We start from the raw sequence: 23825 nt of genomic DNA on the forward strand, positions 1-23825 counted from the left end.
CCAGCAAATACATTTCTACATACTGTGTATTTCTATGCATGGAATCTGTTATCATGCAATAAAAACCATGGGGAAAAAATTCCTGCTTTAGCACATGGACTGTTGACTTTTTGTGTACGCTTGACTCCTGGAATCTACATAGCTAAATCCATGCACATTTCCCTGTCATCTTCGGGAGTGGCTTGCCATCGCCTTCTTGCGAAGGCCGAGAAAGTATGACTTAGTGTGATGTGCATGACTAGGTAGTTAAAAAAAGGGGACCCCCTAATACTAATTTGATCGCTACACTCATCCTTTCACGCCTCCCGCCACACGATCCTTTTTAACACTCTAAAATTGGAGCAGATCGTCAGCGTGTGAGTGTCCCATGCCATTTCCCATTCTTAAAGTACTGACTAGTAGGAAAGGGGGCGATCTACAGATCTTCTGCTCTCCTACCCGCAGACGTTTTGCAGCATCCGGTTTCCCCACACCTCTAAAAACCACCCGATTTCGTTAGAAAACCGAGAGCAACGAACATTTCTCCGTACATTCGTGCGTTCTGCGCATGGGCACTCTCAGCGGCCAGCCCAGCTTTCCCGGAACCGGTTCGAAACCTTTCCAACTACGAAAGCGTGATTCCCATGCCCGGGCAAATTTGAGCATGCGCATACTTTTCCTCCTCCCCCACCCGTTTCTTGATTGAAAAGCTTCTAAGGGGCTGGGGCAATTGCTCATAGCTCCGCCTTTGTTGAGAGCGTGTCGGCCTGTGGCTGTAGGAGCCGGCTGTGAGTAGGAAGGGGTGCGCTTTGGCAACCGCAGATGAAGCGGCTGAGCGCTGGGGAGGAGCGGGCGTAAAACTATCTGAGGCAGGAGCGCTGCCAGGGCTGGTGATGGTGGGAATCTTGTCTGGGACTGGAAGATATCAAGGGAGGAGTTCGAGTACCGGGTGGGCCTTTGGATGGGAAGTGGCCATGGTTCCTCCAGTAATACAGAGGGTTGGTTGAGCAAGTTGGGGTGCGGTGGGGGAAGGAGGAAAGAGAAAATGGGGTGAGGCATTTATTTGCAAGCTTTCCTCGACTCCTGTGTTCACAGGAGGTCAAGTTCTTGTGGGTCCATTGTGATTTGTGTGCGTGTGTGAGATGAAAGAAAGGAGATGTGAGAACCTAGTTCAGGGGTAGGCAACCTTGGCTCTTTTATGACTCGTGGACTTCAACTCCCAGAATTCCTGAGCCAGCTGGCTCAGGAATTCTGGGAGTTGAGGTCCACGAGTCATAAAAGAGCCAAGGTTGCCTACCCCTGAACTAGTTGCAATATTATTGCCCAATCTACATACTGAACTTGGGGTTTGTAAGGACATTATTCTTTATATTCAGACACTGTTTTTTTAATCTGGGATATGTGTTTTTAAAGACAGAAATTTTTCTCATGGTGCCTGAACTTGGATATATTTACAAATAATTTGGCCAAGGACTTTTTACCAATCATTTTACAACAGTATATGGAGATTGGTTGTGTTAATCTATTGCAATAAAAAAAAAACAAAAGCATGACATCTTCAAAAACTAAATACATTTATTATACTGTAAATATCTGTACTTGGGTAGTCTTCTCAATACAAATTTCACTCCTGTTGATGAAATGACCACATATGTGAACATCACTTGGCCAAAATCTGGAAGTGGTTTGTTGTTGCCTCCTGGGTTTATTTTTTTTTTAACATTTCCCAATCTAGTCTACAAAGTGGATTTTCCCATCAGTTTACTAGCCAGGTTTGATCATGCTTATTTTTTTTTATTTTTTTTTTTGAGTTGAGGGCAGTCACAATCTGCTAGTGGTTGGTTGGACACTTTAGATGGGGGAGTATTTAGATGGGGATTCTGGGCACCTCACACTTTCATCTGTGTTACACTGATGCTGTATGAGCTATTTTAGTTTCCAGTTACTTTCTGGGTACAACTCAAGATACTGGTTATCACTAGTAAAGTTACTACCTGGTGAGGACCTGGTTCTTTGCAGGACTGCTTCTCTCTGAGAGAACCTATCTTTTTAACAAGGTTAGATAGGTGGATGCTTCAGGTCCCTTCCCTTCAACGTAGTCATCTGATGGGACCTTGGAGGCATGCCTTCTATGTAGCTGGCTCTGATGCTTTGGAATATGTTCCTACTGAGATCTGCACCTTCCATTCCCAATCTTGTTAGCCTTCCCGAAGGCTGTGGAAACTAGGATGTTCCCCAAAGCTCTGAGCTAGGATGGAGATGAGCCAATGAGTATGGAAGGAAGGATACAAAGCATTTTTATGTTTTAATGATTTTGTTGTAAGCCACCTATGTCATATATCTCATAAATACATTTTAATTGTATATTATACTACAGCTCTCAAGGGGCCATCCTTGAGCAAAATACGGTATTATTTCAATGGAATAATATTCCAATGGAAGTAAGCTGAATTGAATTTATTATGAAAGTAATTCCTATTTTTAGCTGATTAATCTGTAGGGTGAAAAGAAACCTGCTTCTCTAATATTTTTACTGTATTACAGATACCTGTTAAATCCAATTTATCATATTTTATATTTTCATAGAGTACTTTTCTACAAACATGAAGTACTCTTTGGGGAGTTTATTTACTTTGATGGTTGTGAGAAAGTGAATAGTAACAGGAAAGGAGTAAAATGAAAAAGATGCTTACAATGCAAAGATATATATATTACAACAAATGACAGTTTTGTGAATGGCTACTTTTATTGTCAATTATTATTTGCATCTTTTTCATTTTATTTCCTTTTGCTCTTTAATTATTCACTTCCCCACAAAATAAACTCTTCAAAGAGTACTTCATGTTTGTAGAAGAGTAAGCTTACTCTATGAAAATGTAAAATATGATAAATTGGATTTATCAGGTATCTATAACATGGTAAAAATATTAGAGAAGCAGTTTGGTAATAAATTAGCTTCTTGCAACACACATTTGTGTACATTCATGTATTTTGTGCTACAAGCCTATTAGTTATCTAAACAGAATACTAAAATGAATTGTTTTTGTTTCTTTTAATTTTAAAGGCACTGTGCTAGAGCATTCATTTCTGAGAAGGCCTTATTTTGGGGAGGCATTTTTATTAGCTATTAAAGATGGTATCTAAATAATATTAAAAGGATAATAAAGAATGAAGAAATTATAGATGAATGAACAAAGGATTTAAAAATTTCATGGAGGTTAGGACATCATTAAACATAAATAATTGCATATACTGCTTTAAAAGACTAAAAATAACTATTAAGCTCTAAGTTAATGAATATCAAGAATTGATATAACACAGTATAAATCATCTGGTAAAATTTTGTATTACCTATGTCTTCCAGTAATGGAATAAAATTATCTTCAATTTTCTTTATGGTATCTTGCAAATCTTGTGGTTTCCATCTAAGGAGATAGCATTCTGAGAATTTCAGCTATATTAAGAGTTCTCTAAAGGTTGGAATTAATTCTGATGTTTTCATTGTTTCCAGATGTCTACTTTGATGAGGCCCAATAATAGTTCGGACCTGAAGAGTTTCCCTAGTCCCATTACGGTAAAATGCAAAGAACATCCAGTTGCTTGTGTTAGAACTATTTAGGTTCACTTGGATGTTTTGATGTTTCCCTGTTTTATGTTATTTTTAAAAAAGTTATAGTTAAGTTTTTTGGGGGGGGAATCTTGTAAATATTCTTTCTTTCTATTCTTAGAGATGAATTCTCCAGAGACTACTACAACTGAACTAAAGTTCATGATACATAGAAATAGAAATCCTAATCAAAACTGTTTCACTCTCTTCAGAGAGTGAGGGAGACAGACAGACAGATTACACATGCACACAGGGAAAGAAGACTCTTAAGTTACATGTCTAGAAAGAGATCCCCTCCTGAGGACATTGTTTTATATTCCTGGACTACCACTACAGTGAATATTCCTTAAGTCTGGCCAACAAAATGTTGCACTTAATTTAAACATCAAGGGAGGAGGAAGACTTGTCATATTATCATATTATATTTTGTATACATTGTAAAAATAAATACTGTAAATCAGCATGCTTATATTCTCAAATTGTTCTTAATAGTCTATCTAGATTTGGGGTTGCTTTAGCCAGTAAAAATATAACCTTCAAGGTTAACCATGCTTTGGAAAACTGTTTTCAAATCTTTATTTCATTGTTTTTCTTTGAGCAGTGCACCCTCAGTCAAGCTTTGTATGTCTCATTTATCAGACAATTTGTTAGCCTTCCAGCTGCTTCATGTCTGGTTTTTAAGTGTGACCAGAACTGAACGTACTATTCCAGCAGAGATTTTTCCACTGCAAAATAAAGTGAGAGAAGCAATTTCTATGTCATGCTTGCCTAATGCCTAACTATCATAGTGTACCTTGGCTTTAAATGTGTTTGGACATCATGAAGTCTATAAACCTCTGGAAACTCAGTAATATATAAGAGAAGTTTTATCAACTGATGCCATCTTTTAGATGACACTGCACCTTACTTATGCCTTCAAAAAATTTCGTAACTGTGCAGAAATCCTCAAGCAGGTTTAATGAACTCATGATCATCTCATGATACAAATATTAAGATAGAATAACACAGATTATGCCTTGGCGATAGATAGCAGAGACCTAACTTTTTCTGTTCAACAGCATGTCTAAAATTATGTGTTGCTGATGAAAAAATGGTGGTTGTTTAAAAAGTAATTGAAAATGAGTAGGCTAAAATATTCTGGGGTTTTCAAGTAAAAAATGATAAAATCTTGGTTCACATCAGATTTAACTGGGGTTAAAAGAAGAAACTATGGATAATTGATGTGGCAATACCCCCGGAATAGTAGAATAGAATTGAAATTCACAAAATATCAAGATCTGAAAAGTAGGGTCGAAAGATTATGGCATAACTCCGCTGTGGTAGTCCCAACTGGGTATCTGAAGGATTTGATAGGTGGAAATAAATGCCAAATACAATCTAAACATTTGGCTGATTGTGCAATCAACTATAATAAACCACATAGATAGATTTTCTCCATGATATTCTGTTCTCAATCTAATCTTTAGGTCTTCCAACAATGTAATTTAGTCTATTCACATTATTGTTGGTCACCTTTTTGTCTTTCCTTCCACCATTCTCAGCATTGTAGACTTTTCCAGAGAGTTAGACCTTCACCTAATACAGGTAGTCCTTGACTTACAACTGTTTTTTAGTGACCATTTACAATGGGACTGAAAAATGGGACTTATGACCGTTTTTCACCGTTAACGACCTTTGCAGCATCCTCATTATTATGTGATCAAAATTCAGATACTTGGCAACTGGTTCATTTTTATGACCGTTGCAGTGTCCCAAGGTCATGTGATCATTTTTTGCAACCTTCTCACAAGCAAAGTCAATGGGGAAGCCAGATTCACTTAACAACCTGTTTACTAACTTACCAACTGCAGTGATTCACTTAATAGCCATGACAAGAAAGGTTGTAAATAGGGCAAAATTCACCAAATGCCTCACTTAACAATAGAAATTTTGGGCTCAATTGTAGCCATAAATCGAGGACTACCTGTATATCCATAGTATGATCATTTGAATCTGGCCATTTGTGCCAAGACTAGCTAAAAACTGGTTACTGAGATTTCACATTTTTGTACATATAAAAATATAAAATGTATATGCTGCCCAATACACCCAGTTGAATCTGGTGGCTTACAATTGTTAAGCCACATTCAGGAATAGAAGTCAATGCTACTATTACTTTGATTGAACAAAATTAAAGTAAAATGTACAAGACAGTACAATGAAGGCAAAGAAAGGATATCTGGAGGAGAACCAAAAAGAAGAAATGGCATCAGTCATCCTCATCAAAAGCCTGGGTGAGGAGCCAGGTTCTTTGGAATAGCAGTGGCTAGGGAGCCATTTGAATTTTGTGGGGATCTCTATTCCAGAGGAGAAGACACATTTCCAGAGTCCTGACATATAGCATTGTTTATTTGATGGAACCCAGAGCATGCCAAACCTGTTAGATCAAACTAACTGGGCAGATACCATGGGACACAGGTAGTTCCTCAGATGACCATGCCCTATATGCCATGTTGGGTTTTATAGGTGATGGACCAGCATCTTGAATCATGCTCGGAAGTTGAAGTCTTTGTTTTTATAGAATAGGTTATGCTATCTCAGTCATGTATAATATATGTTTTGACAATGTATTTGATAGATATTGAGTATATGTTTGATAGATATTGAGCGGTTCAAAGATCAAGTAATGTAGAAGTTAATTTAAAATATTGTGGCTCTCTTCTGGAATTTGTGAACTCTTGAAGTATGACTATTATAGTTTCAGATTGTTGCCACAAACATAGAATCATGGCATGACTAATATAAATTGTGTGGTTACTGAATATGGCTAACAACATTAGGAAGATATCTACCCTTTAGAAATGTATAACATGAGATAGAAAAGAAATGAACAGGGAGGGATCAGAAACTTTGCTGTGGGTCTACTTTACATGTGCATATACAGTAATTCTGCAACAACACAAGTCATAATGTTTTGTATAGATTAATAAAGAATAGATTGCCATCTGTTGTATCCCATCTTATAGGCCACAGTGAGAATTAATTGGGAGAACTAAATAGAGACTTTTTTGTTTATTTTCAGTCACAAAGTAATCCTTCATCAAGTTCATTTATGAATGAAACATGTTGCCAGGCTCCACCAGCCTTCTATTCAGTGAAACCCATCCAGCATAAATCAGGTATCTGCTTTGAATATTAAACCACTGAGCTGAGATATATTTCTGGGTGCATCTTGCCCTTAAAGTGTTCAATAGAGTGCTATTGGTATGTAGTCCTTGTTTCTGTCTGAGCTTGGTTGTTTGCTTTTAGATGTTTCATTATCCGATTGGGTACAACTTTGCACACTCAGTGCAAATGAGTGTGGGGTTTGCTCCCTATTTATAAAGTAGCTTGCTCTATCAGTGTTGGTAGATTTGGAAAACGTGGAAACTTACTATATAAAAGTCTTTTTGTTTCTGATGGAATGGATTGATATAATTATGCTTAAAAGTAGTTTACTCAGAGGCATAAACATAGTGAAGACACCGGAAGCAGTGGTTCTCTTTGCCACCCACACCTTGCCTAATATTTTGAAGAATACCAATTTCACAAAGTGTACAGTACTGCAAAAGTCTAGATAATCATTAGATGGCAGCAAAGGGAACCAAATGTTTTTTTTCTCCATTGTTACAAACTAGCGGTCAAGGTCTGCTAATTCAAGTCTTCATTTTGTATGGTTCTGGTTTGTTTGTTTTTTTAGTAAGCGGTCAAGGTCTGTTAATTCAAGTCTTCATTTTGTATGGTTCTGGTTTGTTTGTTTTTTTAGTAAGTATTAGCTAAATCAGTGGGACATATAATGCAGCAAATGATAGAGTAGCAAAAATGACTATGCTTGGTAAGATTGAGGAGGGCGTAAGACGAAGGGAAGAGACAATGGGCAAGAAAAATAAATGTTCATTGCCAGTGCAATATTGGAAGCATTATGGGTTGCTGGGAACAGGTCAGAGTTGTGGACAGTTGTCCATACAATTTCTAAGAGTCAGCCCCAATGCAATCCAGATGAGGCTCTACTAACACCCTTGAGTTTCCTTAGAAATTTTGTGAAGATGAATGCCAATTGCTCTTAGGCTCATTTAATATAATTTTAAAGCAAACCTACTACAAGATAAGTTAGAAGGGAAGGTGGTACAATAATTACATTGTAGTAAAACAATTGATTGCCATCTTACACATAAAAAAAATTGGCAAGGTCATTCTGGTTCATTCTAGCAGAAACCATTTAGGAAATTACAGGTCATACAAGGATATGTCTTTCATTTCTGATTGAAACCACAGAATAAATAGCAAAAGTAACACTTGTTGTCTGAGCACAACTTGGATATAGCAATGAGTTAAGCTTTTTTTCTGGTGTGAAAGAAAAGTGTTTAACCTTTGATGTGTCAGATGGGAAAAACTGATTGAAATAGTCTCTACACTTGCTGGCCCAGTATAGATACTGTAGAGAAGAAATATATTTCTTGGACCAAGATTGGTCAGAACTGAATAAAACAGTAATTTCCTGAGTGGGACAAACTATTAACTTGGTACGGGAAAGTTATTACACTTTTTAATTCACTTAATAAGCAAATAATTTTTTAACATTTGCTAAAAACTTCTTTCTTTTCTGCAAATAAACCTCAAAACACTAGTACACTTTTGCATTTCATTCAAGTTGAATTCAGTAACTTTAAAATGGAGACAGGCCTTCAGAATACAAAAATCCATTCAAATGAACATTCAGCAAAAATTACAGTTCACCTTGAGGGATGAAAGTCTCACACTATACCGTTAACTTAAAAAGTTCAGAATCAAGTGGCAACAAAAATCCCCAGACACTTTTCCTGCAATCCTTTTGGACTTTCATAAGATTTTTATTCACTATATAAAATACTATTTCTGCTGAATGGATTTTTGCATTCCAAATATCTTTTTTAGGTTCCTGCTGATTTTTCACACTATAATTCATGCAGTCTCTTTTATATAGCTCCATTGCCTGGAGTTGATAAAACTTGGTACAAAGCCAATTCTCTCCCCCCTCCCTCCATCCCCGGCATTATCTCTTAATTATTTTACATTGTCTGAAAAAGATGGTCCTGTTCGTGGCTTTAACAGTTGAAATGGTGAAAAATAATGGTGAAGAACTGTTCCAAATGGGTCTGCGATGTGCTATATGGGCACCCCATGTTTTGGGGATAGTTTTGTTACCACAGTTTAATGCTGCTACACTGCAGAAGTACATTGTTTCTTATTGTTATTTTGCTGTGCCGCTCTCTGCTTGGAAATAGTGTTACCTCCTCGTTAGTTGTTTACATTGGGAGAGAAAATAAATTCTAGATTAAAAAAGAGAACATTAGAAATGTAAGAGTATGAAATCATATTATTCTCTCACATATTTGCTGTAAAAAAAAAACACCAAGTGATTTGCTCTACTTTTTCTGCTGTGTAGAGATAATCAACAGCCAGCCTCTTCCCATATCAGACAATGGCAAAAGGAGAAAAAAAAAGAGAACAAGAGCTACAGATCATTTCCCTGGAAGGTTTGAAGGTTGGATTTATAACTGCTTGGATTTTGTTTGGGTGTAGTTTTGATCTTGTGTAGATTTGTTTACTTGTCATCAATCCTCTATGTCAGGGGTCTTCAAACTTGACCCTTTTATGACTTGTGGACTTCAACTCCCAGAATTCCTCAGCCAGGCATGCTGGCTGAGGAATTCTGGGAGTTGAAATCCACAAGTCATAAAAGGGCCAAGTTTGAAGACCCCTGCTCTATGGGTAGTCTTAGTTTAGAAATACTGTAAGAGTGTTGCACTTTGAATTGTAATGGAGACGTGTTTCTCAATCACAGGAACTTTTAAGATGCATGGATTTCAATTCCCAGAATTGAAAGCCAGTCAGCATGGCTTGCTAGGGAATTCAAGCTTACACATCTTAAAGTTGGAAACACTGGGTTAAAAGAACAACTTTTTACATTTTTCTACTTGTTGTGTATTGTCCTTGTTTTGCTTTGCTGTAGAACAGGGGTATCAAACTTGCAACGTCATGTGACATGTTGTGACGTTTTCCTTTGCTGGTAATGGGGTGGGTGCAGTTTTGCCATGACACATCTGGCCCTTGGGCCAGCAATTTGACACCCCTGCTGTAGAAGAACAAAATACAGGTGCTCCCTGTTTAACAACAACTCTATTTAGCAACCATATGAAATTATGAGTGTTGAAAAAATAAGTTGATGACCGGTTCTTGAACTTACCACTATTGCAGGTTATATTATCACCATTCAGGTGCTTTGCAACCAGCACACATTTATGACCATTGCAATATCCAGTGGTCACATGATTGTCATTTGTGAACTTCACATCCAGCTTTCAACAAGCAGAGTCAATGGAGAAGTTGACAATAAAAATGCAAATCATGTGTTATCTCAATGACCACGGGTGATTCCTTTAATGGTCCTGGCTAAATTGATGTTGTAAGTCCCTTATGGTCATGTGATGTTTCACTTAACAACCAGGTCACTTAGTGACAGAGTTGCTGGTCCCAATTGTGAGCATTAAGTGAGGATTAGGTATGGTTGAAATTCACATTGCATGATTTCATATTTCATTGATATTATTCCAAGATAATTGAAAAGAAAGAACCACTGGCAATTAAAATCTGCAAGATAAAATAGAGAGGATCCCAACCTTTCAGAAGTGATGTTTTCCACATGAAAAACTTTTCTCCCATGCTGTCCTTTTTAATTTCTTGTTTATTAGCAAATGTGTTTTTATTTTATTATCGGCACTTATTGAACTATCTACTGTTAATTCCTTCTGTATTTGAGAGTATTATTACTATTACTATTTGGCAGATTTGTACCAGCTCACTGCAGAGATGCTGGGTGAAGGCTCTTATGCCAAAGTCCAGGGAGCACTTAGCTTGCAGACTGGAAAGGAATATGCAGTTAAGGTGAGGAAAGCATCACAATTTTCCTTTTGATTAAAAGCATTATTGTTTAAAAATGTGATTTCCTCTGTGAAAGCTTCCTACAAGAAGCCAGTTATTAACTACACTAATAGCTAGCACAGAGATGGGAACTATGGCCCCTTTATGACTTGTGGACTTCAACTCCCAGAATTCCTGACCTAGCATTAGGAATTCTGGGAGTTGAAGTCCACAAGCTATAAAAGGGCCATAGTTCCCCACCTGATACTAGCTCTGATTTTTCTTCTTCAACGTATTAAAATTAAAAGACCATGTCAGTGGCAATGTTCAGCCTCATGCAAAATTTTCTGCTTTTGCAACAGGAATTTCCCTCACTTTACGTCCCAATGCTTCACGAAGGCTCCTGAAAGCTCCTCTGGAGGGCATAGGGTTGATTGGATCTGTAAAATGGTGCAAGAAGTGATTTTTGATGTGTCAATAAAGCCCAGTCTTGGCAGGCAGACAGAATTGGATATAATGCAATAATCATTCTGCAATAATTTTTTTCATAAAAAAAAACCCTTTCCATTTTTGCAACAGATAATTGAAAAAAATGCTGGACATAGTCGGAGTCGGGTATTTCGAGAGGTAGAAACCTTGTACCAGTGTCAGGGCAATAAGTAAGTATTACAGTATAAATAAAACCTCTTATCTTAAAATTTCACAAAATAAGATTTGCAGCAGTTGTTTATTCTTGGTATATGCGTAGAAAGCAGAGCTGGGCAAATTATGTTGATAAAGCACAAAAGGTAGACTTGAAATAGCTGCCTCTACCAAAATTGTTCAATTCCTTTTGACTTCTATTAGTTATTTAATAATGCATGCTGGGAATGAGAGAGAGTACAAAACAAGTGAATCATTTTTCATATTTATTAAAGATATTGATTAATTTTAGAAACATATTCATACTGCTGATTTTAGCATTAGACCAATGTTATTATTTTTTTGTTTATCTGGAAACATAATATTTCAAATAACACTTTTGGGCATACTTGTGCCTTTTTGATGTATTAAGAAAAGAAGACTTAGCATGATCATCTGTGTCTTGATTTTAAGGAACATTTTGGAATTAATAGAGTTTTTTGAAGATAATGTAAGGTATTACCTTGTGTTTGAAAAACTGCGAGGAGGTAAGTATGTATTCCCCTTTGTCTCTGTCCCCCCCCCAACTTTGCGATAACGTTGATCCTGCATTAGTTTAATAATTCAAACTTTTCACATAAATATGATAGTTTTATCTTATATTACATAACGCTTGGATTTTCATTCCTAGCCTACTTTAAAGATTATTATTATACTCATGTGTGAAGCTGAAATATTATCCAGATAATATTGGGGTGGTTTTTAAAAAACAAATTGAAGTCGCTCAGAAGAATTACCTTTTTAGTAAAAGGCAGAAGACTTGTGGTTTTTAGTTTGGAGAACTGGTCACAGATTTAAAAAATATAAAGTTAGGAAACAGATTATGTGTCCTTCTTGGAGTGACAAAGTATCATATATAATATCATGGTAAAAAAAATCTGTATATCTCTACATGTTATTAAAAATTAGTCTTTGATGAGGGGGGAGTTCAGAAAATGTGAACACTCTTGATTAAACTTTTCATTCCCGATTAAAATAGTTAATCTTGTATAAACAACTTTGGAGTAAATGTCACACTTGTTTCTGAAGAAAACAAACAAGTCTGCATGGTTTCTAACCTGTTGAGCTGTGATGTGGGGGCTCTAAAATTAATTTCTCTTCAGTAATTACCTTTGCTGCCATTTTTTTTTGTTGAGATAGGACCCTGGGCAATTTAGTTGTCCCTAATATGTCTATACTTATTATAGAGTTTGATGTCTTCAGATGTTTTGCCTAAATGTATTACTGCCTTTTTTTTTTTTTTAAAGCATCTGCCTGCCCTCTTTCCTCTATAGGCTCTATCCTGACTCATATACAGAAGCAAAAGCACTTTAATGAGAGGGAGGCCAGCCAGGTGGTGAGAGACATTGCCTGCGCTTTGAATTTCTTGCACACAAAAGGTAAAAACATAGACGTTCCCATTGCCAAGCTTGTCAGCCATCAGCTAGACAAGGTTTGCTTGTATACATAAAAGATCAACATGAAATTAAGTGTACTTCTGTGTTTAACCATTCTGGATGCCTTTTTCTAGCATAAATAGCATAAGGGTTTTGACACTGTGGTTGCTGAGGTACAGTGAATGAACATAGTCCCTATTGAGCTATTGCGCAGGCACGATGATTCAGTATAAATGACACTTATAGGGGATTTGGAGAAGATGAATAATACTCATATTACTTTGTTCTTAAAGTTGGCCCACATGCCTTGTAAGCAGATATGTTGGAGAAAGCTGGGCAACAGATCTGAGTTATGAAGCGGCGTGGATGATTTTTTTTTTATTTTAAAACAAATACAGAATTGTGTGTGCAACCCAATCTGGTTACCATAAGGTTGTAAAGATTTTTAAGTTTCCAGTTTCCAATCAATTATTGAGAATGGTACAGTAGTGCCATGCTACTCATTAATAATAACAATTTAAAGTCAATATAACGAGGATAAGTAAAAGCAATAAGGATGATTGGGGAATAGAAATTAAGTCTAATAAAGAAAGAAAATGAAATGAGAATTGCGAAGAAAAGATTATGGTAGAGTTTTGCAAATAGCTAAGACTGTCATTCAGAAAGTCAACACCTTCGCCAGGATATGGAACAATGGATTCAAGGTTTTGGAAGGCATAAATACAGCTGAATATTAGAAACAAACTTCATAAAAATAGGAGCGATTTGAAACTTGATCTGGTTATGAAGGGAAGTTGTGGTTCTCCTCCGCTAGATGTATTTAAGTGCAAGCTAGACAGCTATCGGTTGGGGAGTCATTAATTGTATAATGTATAAATAATGACACAGATCTAAGTAATGTAAGCTTTGCTGACCATGTTACCTTAACAGAGAAACTTAATGGTACAGGTGATAAATTCAAAATTTTAAAAAAAGTTTTTAAATCCACAGATTCTTTCTATGTAATCTGTGGTCAATAAATAAAAAACCCTGTACAATTAAATCTGAAGTGAGTAAAAGGTTCTACCTCCCTACACATCTATAATATCTGCATGAAGAGGACAGTGCAGTTGCGGGAACACTGAAAATACAATGTTATTAAAAAATATTTTGAAGCCAGCCGGCCCTTCCATTCTTACAGCTTTTTCTTACCAATACAAAAAATAAACACCAGTGGCCGAAGCCTATGTAGTTCATCCACAGTCATCTTATATGAGATTCTTTGTCTCTAAATGAATCAGTGTGCCCGAGTTCGCTTCACTAACATAGGCTGCTATTTCTGTGCAGAAATGTTAATAGTTGCACAATATAATGCAATCACCCCATTGCCTTCTGGTTAGAAGCAGGGCACTGTTTTGTTTCCCAGTTGAACAAATGCTTTGGTCAACATTCTGAAAAAAGAACACTGTCCTTTTGAAGATCTACACATCCTTATTCATTTTCAGTTCCCTTGGAAACTTAGATTCATAGGTTTTCTTCTCACAGATGTGACTACTCAATGTGTGGGTGGAAATGCAAGGCAAGCACTGACTTTAGAAGTTATGTCATCGCTCCTCAGGACTCTTTAGAATTCTGGTTTAGCTGTGAAGGAGCCAGTGATTGCAGGTATCCATGTATTGACTAACATGAAGAGTTTATAAAGGGGACGTATTTTGTTCTTTAAAAAGGGTACCAGTATTACAAGTATACATACATCTCTTATCAAGAGCTATAAAAAATAATCCATTAGCCAGGACCTTTCATTTTGTATGTTAGAAATGCTTCTTAAATGCCTGGATTGTACTATGTAATTTGTGGGAGTTCCAGATTCATGTGAAGAGCTAAAGCGTCCCGCTGAACTCTTTTTTAATATTATTTTTAATGCAATTATTCTAATGCCTATTATTTCTCCTGTACAATTATTTGGAAAATATCCAGGAATATTTCACAAAGTTTGAATGTAACTTTAAGATATGATTTAAGTGCAATGGAATTAGTAGCTGCTGCAAACACCAAAAAGCAAATATTTTCTCTATTTTTGGCATTGTTGTTTTGGGCATGACTCATTGTCTTTCTGTGTTACTTCTTAGGTATCGCACATCGAGATCTGAAGCCTGAAAATATACTCTGTGAATCTCCCAATAAGGTGCACCAGTGCTTTGTAATTCTACCTATTTACTTTTCATTAGGCTTGATTTATTTCCTTGGTGATTTGATTTATATGTGTTTTTCCTTCTTCCTCCATTTCAGGTATCACCTGTAAAAATTTGTGACTTTGATCTTGGAAGTGGGGTGAAACTCAATAGTGCATGCACTCCAATCTCCACTCCTGAACTGACTACTCCAGTACGTAGGCTCCTGTATTTTGACGTGAGAACATAGGGCAACAATTCAATATGTTGTGCTGCAGAGTTTAGTTGCAACCAAAATGCAACCTAGCTGGATTTTAGTTGAATTGCAAAGCATGTCAATATTGCATACCAAGCATGTCAATATTGCGTATTCTAGAGCAGTGGTTCTCAACCTTTTTAATGCCGCGACCCCCAACCGGTCGTAAGTCAAGGACTACCCAACCAGTCGTAAGTCGAGGACTTTTCCTGCCCGGGAGCGCCACACATGCGTGGTGTCGCCCCCTGCGCCGGCTGAGGCATAGCTGGCAAGGGGCAGCGATGGCACAGGGCGACACCGACTGGGCCACCAGCTGGCCCAGCCCAAGGGAGGTAAGGCACCCACCGGGCACCATGCGGGAGTAGCACAGCTAAGGAAAAGGGGGAAAAAATGGCAGACTGCGTTGTTTGGCAACCCCTGTGAAATGGTCGTTCGATCCCAAATGGGGTCGCGACCCACAGGTTGAGAACCACTGTTCTAGAGTCTCTAGACAATATCTTGCAATTTTTTGTTTGGGATTATAGATGATTTTCAGAGTAAAATGCAGGTTTGCAAATAACCCTAATAAAAAAGTATAAGCTACATTTCTCAAGGTTGAAAATTATAAGAAAATAGGTCCCAATAAGATCATGGAAATTTTGACATTAGTCTTCATGTGGGTATTGTTCGGCTTCATACATAAATTTTTTAGAAATAGTTTTTTTATGCTTTCTTGCCATAGCAGTACTGTCAAGCAGGTAGATTAAATAGTCTTAGTATAATAAGTTCTCAAAATTTTGCTGTGCTTTTAGAAAATATCGATTTAAAAAAGCAGACTGTATTTGTTTGTTCTGAAAGACATGATGGGCCCATCAAAGTGTCTTTATTTGTGCTAAATATTATATATATTCATTTGATAAGCAGATACTTGAGTGTAAAATATGGAATACTTGTAGATCTGATTGGATGATGGGCAGATTGAAGCTGAAATAAATAAAAGCTGGATAAGCATTCAGTTTTATGTACTTCAATGTCAAGAAAAAGTTGTTCCAAAATATTCCTTGAATGGATGCAAAGTTTGACAGACAACACAATTGTTATGGGCAATTCCATCCAGTAAGGGGCAGCATAAGAAAATGAGTGGAATCAGCCAGGAAGCAGGAAATGTAAAGACTGCTGAAAATGGTAGTATGCAAAAGCAGAATTACATATATATCAGGTCCCTGTGAGTGTACACAAGAGAGTGCAAATAAATAATAAAAATTATAAACGAACTGATTTATTTTCCTAGATCATATTCATCCTCTTGTAGCCAACAAGAATTGCATATTTAATGCCATATAATAGGACTGATTGACCAGTCCTTTTGTAATGTATTTCAGATATGTTTAACATTGAAACTATTCACGTGATTAATGACAGTTAACCTATTAACAGCCTCATATTAACCTGCCAAATTCCAAAGGCATGGCTTACATATGCTAAATAAAACAATTATCCAGGCTAGGTAAGGAAATTACTAGAAAATTAAGAAGAGAGAACATGATCAGTTATTTCAAAAACAAAATATAACATAATCAAGTATACTGGGTATCTCAGTCTCTGAATAATTCTTTATAAAATGCACATTGGAAGGATTCAGATTTTGCTTTTACTTGTTTTCTTTCTTGTTATTGTTCAGATCAGTATTTTTCAATCTCGGCACCTTTAAGATGTATGAACTTCAGCTTCTGGGATCTTAAAGCCATTGAGGTTGAGAAACACTGATTTAGATGGTTGCAATACCAGGAGAAGGAATCCTGGGCTTATAAGATCCCTGGAATGTATTTCACTGTATGTGTTTCTCCAAAACTCCTTCTAACTCATGACCAAACAAAGGTTCAGGAGAGATTAAATGTTGGAAATGATGAGTGAATATGAAACAGAACTAGAATAGGTCACTTCATATTGGACAAGACATTTCAAAGAGAATTGCAAGAGTTTTAAACTATGTATTTAAAAGAGTTTATTTGCATTGCTTGACCCAACCCTTCCCATCCCAGAACTTGACTTGCAGAGATTTTGGATGATAATGGGTATATTTGCATTTAATTAAAATCTGCAGGGTTAAATTGTGTCACCCAGCCAACTGTTTGTTACTACGCAAAAATCATTTTAAACACTTTATACCAAGACATCTACAAATTAACATTCTCAATTTCATTTTTGCTTCCTCATAATTCTTGTCGTTGCCCAGCAACTGTGCCATAGTTTATTGCCAGGACTGTGGGAGGCAGACCAGCAATCTTATGCTTATTTCCATAAAGTGTAAAAAAAAAAAAGTCCTGGCTTTAAAAACGTTTGTATTATATTACAAATATGAATTAGATTTATGCTACAGCATGCCTGGATCTGGGAATCTGTTATTTGCCAGGGTTAGATTGAATGAGTTGTATAGACTAAATTTCCAGAGATAACTGCTTTATATCTGTAAGAAAATAGATGGATAATAATCAGAGTAACTTGTATATAACTGATTAGATCAAGGGTGTCCAAGCTTGGAATCTTGGCTGGGAATTCTGGGGGTTGAAATCTACAGGTCTTAATGTTGCCAAGATTGGACATCTCTGGCTTAGATCATCCTCTCCTTCTTCCATCCTTCTGGACTTTTTCAGCATCTGCCAGTATCCGGCTACTAAACTGACACTGATTTAAAAACAGCAGGATTTCCTGCATTGGGTTTAATACTCTGCCAGCTTAGTGTAGAAAGAATAGTCATTCCAAATAGCTGTGAGATGTTACTAATCATATAATTTGGAATACAGGCAGTCTTTCAACTTAATGATCCACAACTGAACCCAAAATTTATGTTGCTGAGTTTTGCCCCATTTTATGACCTTTTTGTCATAATTGTTAAGTGAATCACTGCAGTCATTAAATTAGTAACACAGATGTTAAGTGTGTCGATGGCTTCTCCATTGATTTTGCTTGTCAGAAGGTCGCAAAAGAGGATCACGTGACCCCGGGACACTACAACCATCATAAATGTGAAACGGTTGCCAAGCATCTGAATTTTGATCATGTGACCATGGGGGTGCTGCAAGGTTGTAAAACGTAAAAACCGGTCAAGTCACTTTTTTCAATGCCGTGAACAGTCACTAAATGAACTGTTGTAAGTCGAGGACTTCCTATAGTGCATTGATTTCAACAATGTGTACTGCATGCAGGGTTTTGGGTGGATCCGCCTTTTCAAAAAGAGTTATATATTAACGGCACAGGTAGCCTCTCTCTCCCTTAATGACCCCAGTTGGGACCGGCAGCTCCATTTAAAAGCACTATTGTCACTAAGCAGAAAATCATATGATCACATCAGGCTTATGGAATCACTTCCTATCCAGTCATTAAATGAGTCATTGTGGTCATTAACTGAGATATTGTGTGACCACCACTTGCAGTATTACGTCCATTAATTCTTCTTGTTGGAAGTGGGTTGTGAAACGTGGGAAGGGCACTCGCACGACCGTGGGATGCTGTGACAGTAGTCAGTGCGTGGCATGGTTACAAAGCTGTTTATTTACACGGTTTGAACAGTCACTAAACGAGGCAGTCATTAAGCAAAGACTTCCTATATTGTGAATGCTTCCTTTCTGCAACTTTCTGAGATGGGTTCTGTCTCTTGCTAGTGTGGGTCTGCAGAGTACATGGCACCAGAGGTGGTGGAGGTCTTCACAGAAGAAGCCACATTCTATGACAAGCGATGCGATCTCTGGAGCCTAGGTGTGATTTTGTATATCATGCTAAGTGGCTACCCTCCATTTGTGGGTAATTGTGGTACAGACTGTGGCTGGGACAAGGGAGAAGTCTGCAAAGTTTGTCAGGTAATCCGTATATTTTTGACATGTAATATTGTAGCACAGAGGTGGGAAGCCGTGGCCTCTTTATGACTTACAGACTTCAACTCCCAGAATTCCTGGCTCAGGAATTCTGGGAGTTGAAGTCCACAAGTCATAAAAGGGCCATGGTTCCCCACCCCTGATGTAGCAGATTTGATTGAGCTTCTTTAAAACTATTTGGATATCTTCTGAGACATCTATGGACTTGAAGAATGAAGGCAATTAAAGCTATTTTCAAAACTGTTTCAGTTTGAATTTATAAACTCATAATGAATGTTTAGGTTTAGGTTTTATATTCAGATCATGTTCTCCATACTACATTTCCTAGGATTCCCAGTTTGGCTTCTGTTGCATGTAGAGGGGGAATAATATTTTTTTTAACTGTAACCCTTTCAAAAATATTTGTAAATATATTTAAAAACAATATTCTGAAAAACAATGAAATGCAGTTTTCCATAACACCGAAAGAATTTAAGTGCAAAGATATGGCAAAAATATTTCCAAAGTTTCATCTGCATAGTGGGAGGCAGTGGTGGGGACCTCTGAAGAGGACCAGAAAAAAATTGAAATTTTAATTCTGAACTCTCAGCCTCTGAGCAGAACCCAAATATACTTTTTTCCTATAGAGTAAGCTTTTTGAGAGTATCCAGGAAGGCAAGTATGAGTTTCCTGACAAGGATTGGTCCAGCATCTCCGGTGAAGCCAAAGATCTTATCTCAAAGCTCTTGGTTCGTGATGCCAAACTGAGGCTTGGCGCTGCCCAGGTTCTAGAACATTCCTGGGTACAAGGGGTAAGTGGTGCCCCTTATTTCTATATGCCATTTATGCATGTGAACCAAATCTTACAAAATAACATAATCGGAAAACAGCTGTCATCAAAACCATATCTATGGTGGGGGGGGAGATCTTGGCTAAAAATGTAAAAATAATGATGCTGTCTTATACCACACAAGTCCAGATCCCTAATGGCAAACTACAAACTATCTCCCAGTGCAGAGTCACTCAAGCTCTCTCATTCTAGCTGAGTAAAACAGATGGATCTACAATTGGTTTCCTATAGCTACAAATATTCTTTATTACTGAGTACTTAAAGTTTTCCTTTGAATAGCAAAGGGTTGTTTGGTACAAGAAAAATCAATTTCTATTAATATAGATGTATTTTTATTTTTCTTTAATGAACATTTCTTTGGACATTGTAATTGCCAATATCTAGTCAGTCAACATAATATCTCACTGTTAACATATGAAGAGTGTTCAAAGTAATGAACTGTGAAGGTTGATTAATAAAGATTTTCTCCAGGGTTGCTTCGCTTACACTGCAACTTTTTTTTTTTTTTTTGCTTTCAGCATGCTTCTGAAAGAGGATTGCCTACACCCCAAGTTCTTCAAAGGTAAGTTTTTCTGGAAGTTTGTCATAATGAATTGAAAAAGTGATTAGAACTGTTTCCAACCTTGATGACATTAAGACGTGTGGACTTCAGCTACCAGAATTCCCTATCCTGCCATCCTGCTTGGGGGAATTCTGAGAATTGAAATCCACAAGTCTTCAAGTTGCCAAGGTCCAGAATTGCTGCAATGGACCCATCTTCTAAACCAGGTGGAAAAGCACTGGCTTAGACCAGTGGTTCTCAACCTTTTTAATGCCGCGACCCCCAATCAGTCGTAAGTTGAGGACTACCCAACCGGTCGTAAGTCAAGGACTTTCCCTGCCCGGGAGCGCCGCGCATGCGTGGTGCTGCCCCCTGCGCCGGCCGAGGCATAGCTGGCAAGTGGTAGAGACGGCACAGGGCGACCACCGGCTGGGCCACCAGCTGGCCCAGCCCAAGGGAGGTAAGGCACCCGTTGGGCCCCACGCGCACCAGCAACCCTCCCTGCGCCCGCCGGCCTCCCACCTCCCACCCCTGGCCCTCTTTTACTTACATTTTTAGTAGTTGCTCAGCAGGGAGGGGTGGAAACTTCCAGACAGCTTGCCTTCGCTGCAGACAACTTGCAGCATGTTTGCAGAATGGGACTTTTGGCGGGCTCAGCAGGGCATAGACAGCCTGGACAATTCCTATTGGCTTTTGAAAGCCAATAGAATTAGACTCTATTCAAGAGAGTCTATTCTATTGGCTTTCAAAAGCCAATAGACTAAAAGGGAGTAGCACAGCTAAGGAAAAGGGTAAAAAAAATGGCGGACTGCGTTGTTTGGAACCCCCATGAAATGGTTGTTCGAGCCCAAATGGGGTCATGACCCACAGGTTGAGAACTGCTGGCTTAGAAGATGGATCCATTGCAACCAGAGAAATTTCGGGAGAAAGCAGAGGGCTGCATGAATTGGTAAAACTTTCCCAGAAAACACTGTTTCTTGTGTCTGAAGAGCTACTAATTGTTCCCATCACTTCTTGTTTGGAGATGAATCACAAAACTAACTTGGTTATAAGGAAGATAATGAAGAGACGTGTTTTTCTGATGGGTTTCACAATTAGATTGTTAGTTCCTCTGGTCTAAACTAACTTTCTTTTCTCAATTCTCAATTTTCCCGCAGGAACAGCAGCACAAAAGAGTTGACTCTTTTTGCTGCAGAAGCCATTGCTCTGAACCGCCAACTCTCCCAGCATGAAAATCAACTCAGTGAAGAACAGGAAAGTCTCACACAGGCCATATGCTCCATGAAGCTTTCTCCTCCCTCTAAATCCCGCCTGGCTAAGCGTAGAGCCATGGCTCAGGCTACCAAATCCACTGACTTCCAGCCAGCTCCTCAGGCAGCTCTTTAATATACGTTTTATGTTTGTTAATCCAAGGTTAGCTTTGGTTATGACTGTTGTAAGGCACTCGTCACTGATCAGTGTATTAGTGCCCTCTCTTTACAACAAAGAAACTTTAGAACCTTGGAGGAGAACGATGGAATGATGGAATTTTTTTTTTAAATGGATAAATGCTTTGAGTTCTGTGAAGTTCTTAGATGAAATTGCTGCTCTGTTGCAGTGTAACAAACCACTTAGGCAATATTTGCACACTGTCCTCCAAAACCAGAGGATACATCTCTGTTGCCAAGCCTTGTAACCAATAGAAGGCTGAATTTAAAGGGCATTGAGTGAGCTTTCAGTACTTTTACAACTCCTAGTCCCTACTTGCAGTCACAAAAAAATTGTAATAGGTTTCTTTTAGAAAAATTTCGTCCTGCCTTTTTTTTTTTTTTTTTAGCTTTCTTTGTCTAATTAGCAGTTTGAATTAAACTTCAAAAGACATGAATAGTAACTCATTATTGTTGGGTTACTTCTAATGTTGTTACCCTTTGTAATATTACGGGGACGTCTATTTAAGAATGAAGGTTATTTAATCTGGAGTTTCCTTCTTTCCTTTCTTCCTTTCATCAGAAAGGATACATTACATGAAAGTGCTGTGATAATATAAAGCATTTTTTTTAAAGAAACTGTCTACAATAAAAAAAAGTGGTGACAGATCTTTGAACTGAAGAGCTAGTAAAGAATGGTCTCCTTGCTATACTTTGGCAGAGAAAGAAGCATGAACCTCCCTTTTGCTATCTTTAAAACAAGGAATTAGTGCATTTAAAAAAATACCACCTTGATTTGTTCCCATACTGTTAAGCATGGAACTAAACAGCGGGATTTGGTGCCAGTCCATCATCCTTGGTCTTTTGAGTTATCATTTGAATCGTTATTCTGCATCTGCTATTGGAGACCATTGCAGTTAAAATAATTACAGCTTCTGTTCAACTTGAAAATAGAAGAAGTGGCTGAAACACAGGCACCCATGGGGGCCTTTCCCTTTTCTGGTCACCTTGAATGCTTGAGGAAAAGATCCGGAGGAGCACTTAATTGATAACTGTGAAATATTTAAGTATGTGCCATTTTGATCAATTTTCTTATCTCTGTAGCCAAGCAGCTAGATCAGTGTTTCCCAAACTTGACAATTTTAAGGCATAAGGACTTCAACTCCCAGAATTCCACAGCCAGCAACGCTGGCTGTGGAATTCTGGGAGTTGAAGTCCACATGCCTTAAAATTGTCAAGTTTGGGAAACACTGAGCTAGATCAAGGGTCTTCAAACTTGGCAACTTTAAGACTTGGGGACTTCAACTCCCAGAATTCCTCAGTCAGCCCTCACTGGCTGAGGAATTCTGGGAGTTGAAGTCCCCAAGTCTTAAAGTTGCCAAGTTTGAAGACCCCTGAGGTAGATCCATAGAGCTTGGTAAATCAGCATAGACTTGGAGTAGCTTTTGTTGTTGATACATATATTCCACAGTCTATCTTATATAAGGAAATAAAGGTGAAAGTGGAGAAAGGGATTTTTATAGCCAGATAAATATTTTTCCATTATCAGTTGCAAATAATTGCTCATCCATTAATGTTAGGCCTCTCATACACATTCAGAGGGAGAGAGAAATGCACAAACACATACATATACAGTAGACACCAATTAAACAGTCTTATATCTTGAACTTTGGAGGACCTAGTTCATGTAATGTTGCAGTACAACTTAGGGCCACAAATTTAGGTTTTTATTTTAAACATTAGCGTACTATTGTGGTTAAGTTCTCATGTGATCACCCATGATTACAATAGTCATTTTAAACTTATATTTAGGAACTGAACATCTTACAAATCCTTGGAAAGCTATTAATATCATGGAAATTCATTAAAAAAGCAAAATTGGGTAATTTAGGTCAGTGCATTATATAAAGCAGGAATTATCTAATATTTGAAGATCAGTATTAATACCGAAGGAGTAGGAATACAAATCCAACAACTTTAGAAGGATACTGAGATTTTCCAAAATTTGCCTGTCAAATAACTTCACATTCTGCCTTTAAATATATTTTCTATATTTTATACACTTTTAAATTAGTGAGTAGTGATGATAAAAACATGTAGAATGGGTGCTGCACTTAAAGTTTTTATATATTGTACATTTAATAATGTTGGTTTTTAAGTACTGTTAAATTACTGTTACACTTGTAATATACTCCATGGTTAACTGTGAAAGCATTGGATAAACTCAGGAA

The 23825-nt window shown here is 37.6% G+C and overlaps 1 protein-coding gene across 3 annotated transcripts; it reads left to right on the forward strand.

The window, feature by feature from the left end:
• Nucleotides 1-630: 630 nt before the first annotated feature.
• Nucleotides 631-22264, forward strand: MKNK1 (MAPK interacting serine/threonine kinase 1). 3 transcript variants are annotated; one of them, XM_039320035.1, is made up of 14 exons: nt 631-767; nt 3491-3553; nt 6648-6744; nt 9030-9128; nt 10431-10528; nt 11084-11163; nt 11600-11673; nt 12460-12564; nt 14670-14725; nt 14830-14925; nt 18609-18803; nt 19445-19609; nt 20166-20209; nt 21346-22264. In XM_039320035.1, exons 2-14 carry the CDS (start codon nt 3491-3493, stop codon nt 21572-21574), a joined length of 1401 nt encoding a protein of 466 aa, XP_039175969.1. In that variant the 5' UTR covers nt 631-767; the 3' UTR covers nt 21575-22264. The 3 variants fall into 3 exon arrangements, with proteins under 3 accessions (XP_039175969.1, XP_039175968.1, XP_039175970.1); XM_039320034.1 differs by lacking the exon at nt 631-767 and adding an exon at nt 862-875; XM_039320036.1 differs by lacking the exon at nt 631-767 and adding an exon at nt 894-928.
• Nucleotides 22265-23825: the final 1561 nt, after the last annotated feature.

The sequence above is a fragment of the Crotalus tigris genome, unplaced genomic scaffold (assembly GCF_016545835.1).
Source record: "Crotalus tigris isolate CLP2741 ecotype Arizona unplaced genomic scaffold, ASM1654583v1 scf7180000023617.9722795, whole genome shotgun sequence".
NCBI classification, from domain to species: domain Eukaryota; kingdom Metazoa; phylum Chordata; class Lepidosauria; order Squamata; family Viperidae; genus Crotalus; species Crotalus tigris.

What these genes read in the sequence shown, in the direction of transcription:
- MKNK1 (XM_039320034.1), top strand. An exon ending in GTTTCCCTAGTCCCATTACG is followed by an intron (nt 3,554 to 6,647) that starts GTAAAATGCAAA and finishes GTTTATTTTCAG; the next exon opens with TCACAAAGTAATCCTTCATC. An exon ending in CTCCTGAACTGACTACTCCA is followed by an intron (nt 14,926 to 18,608) that starts GTACGTAGGCTC and finishes GTCTCTTGCTAG; the next exon opens with TGTGGGTCTGCAGAGTACAT.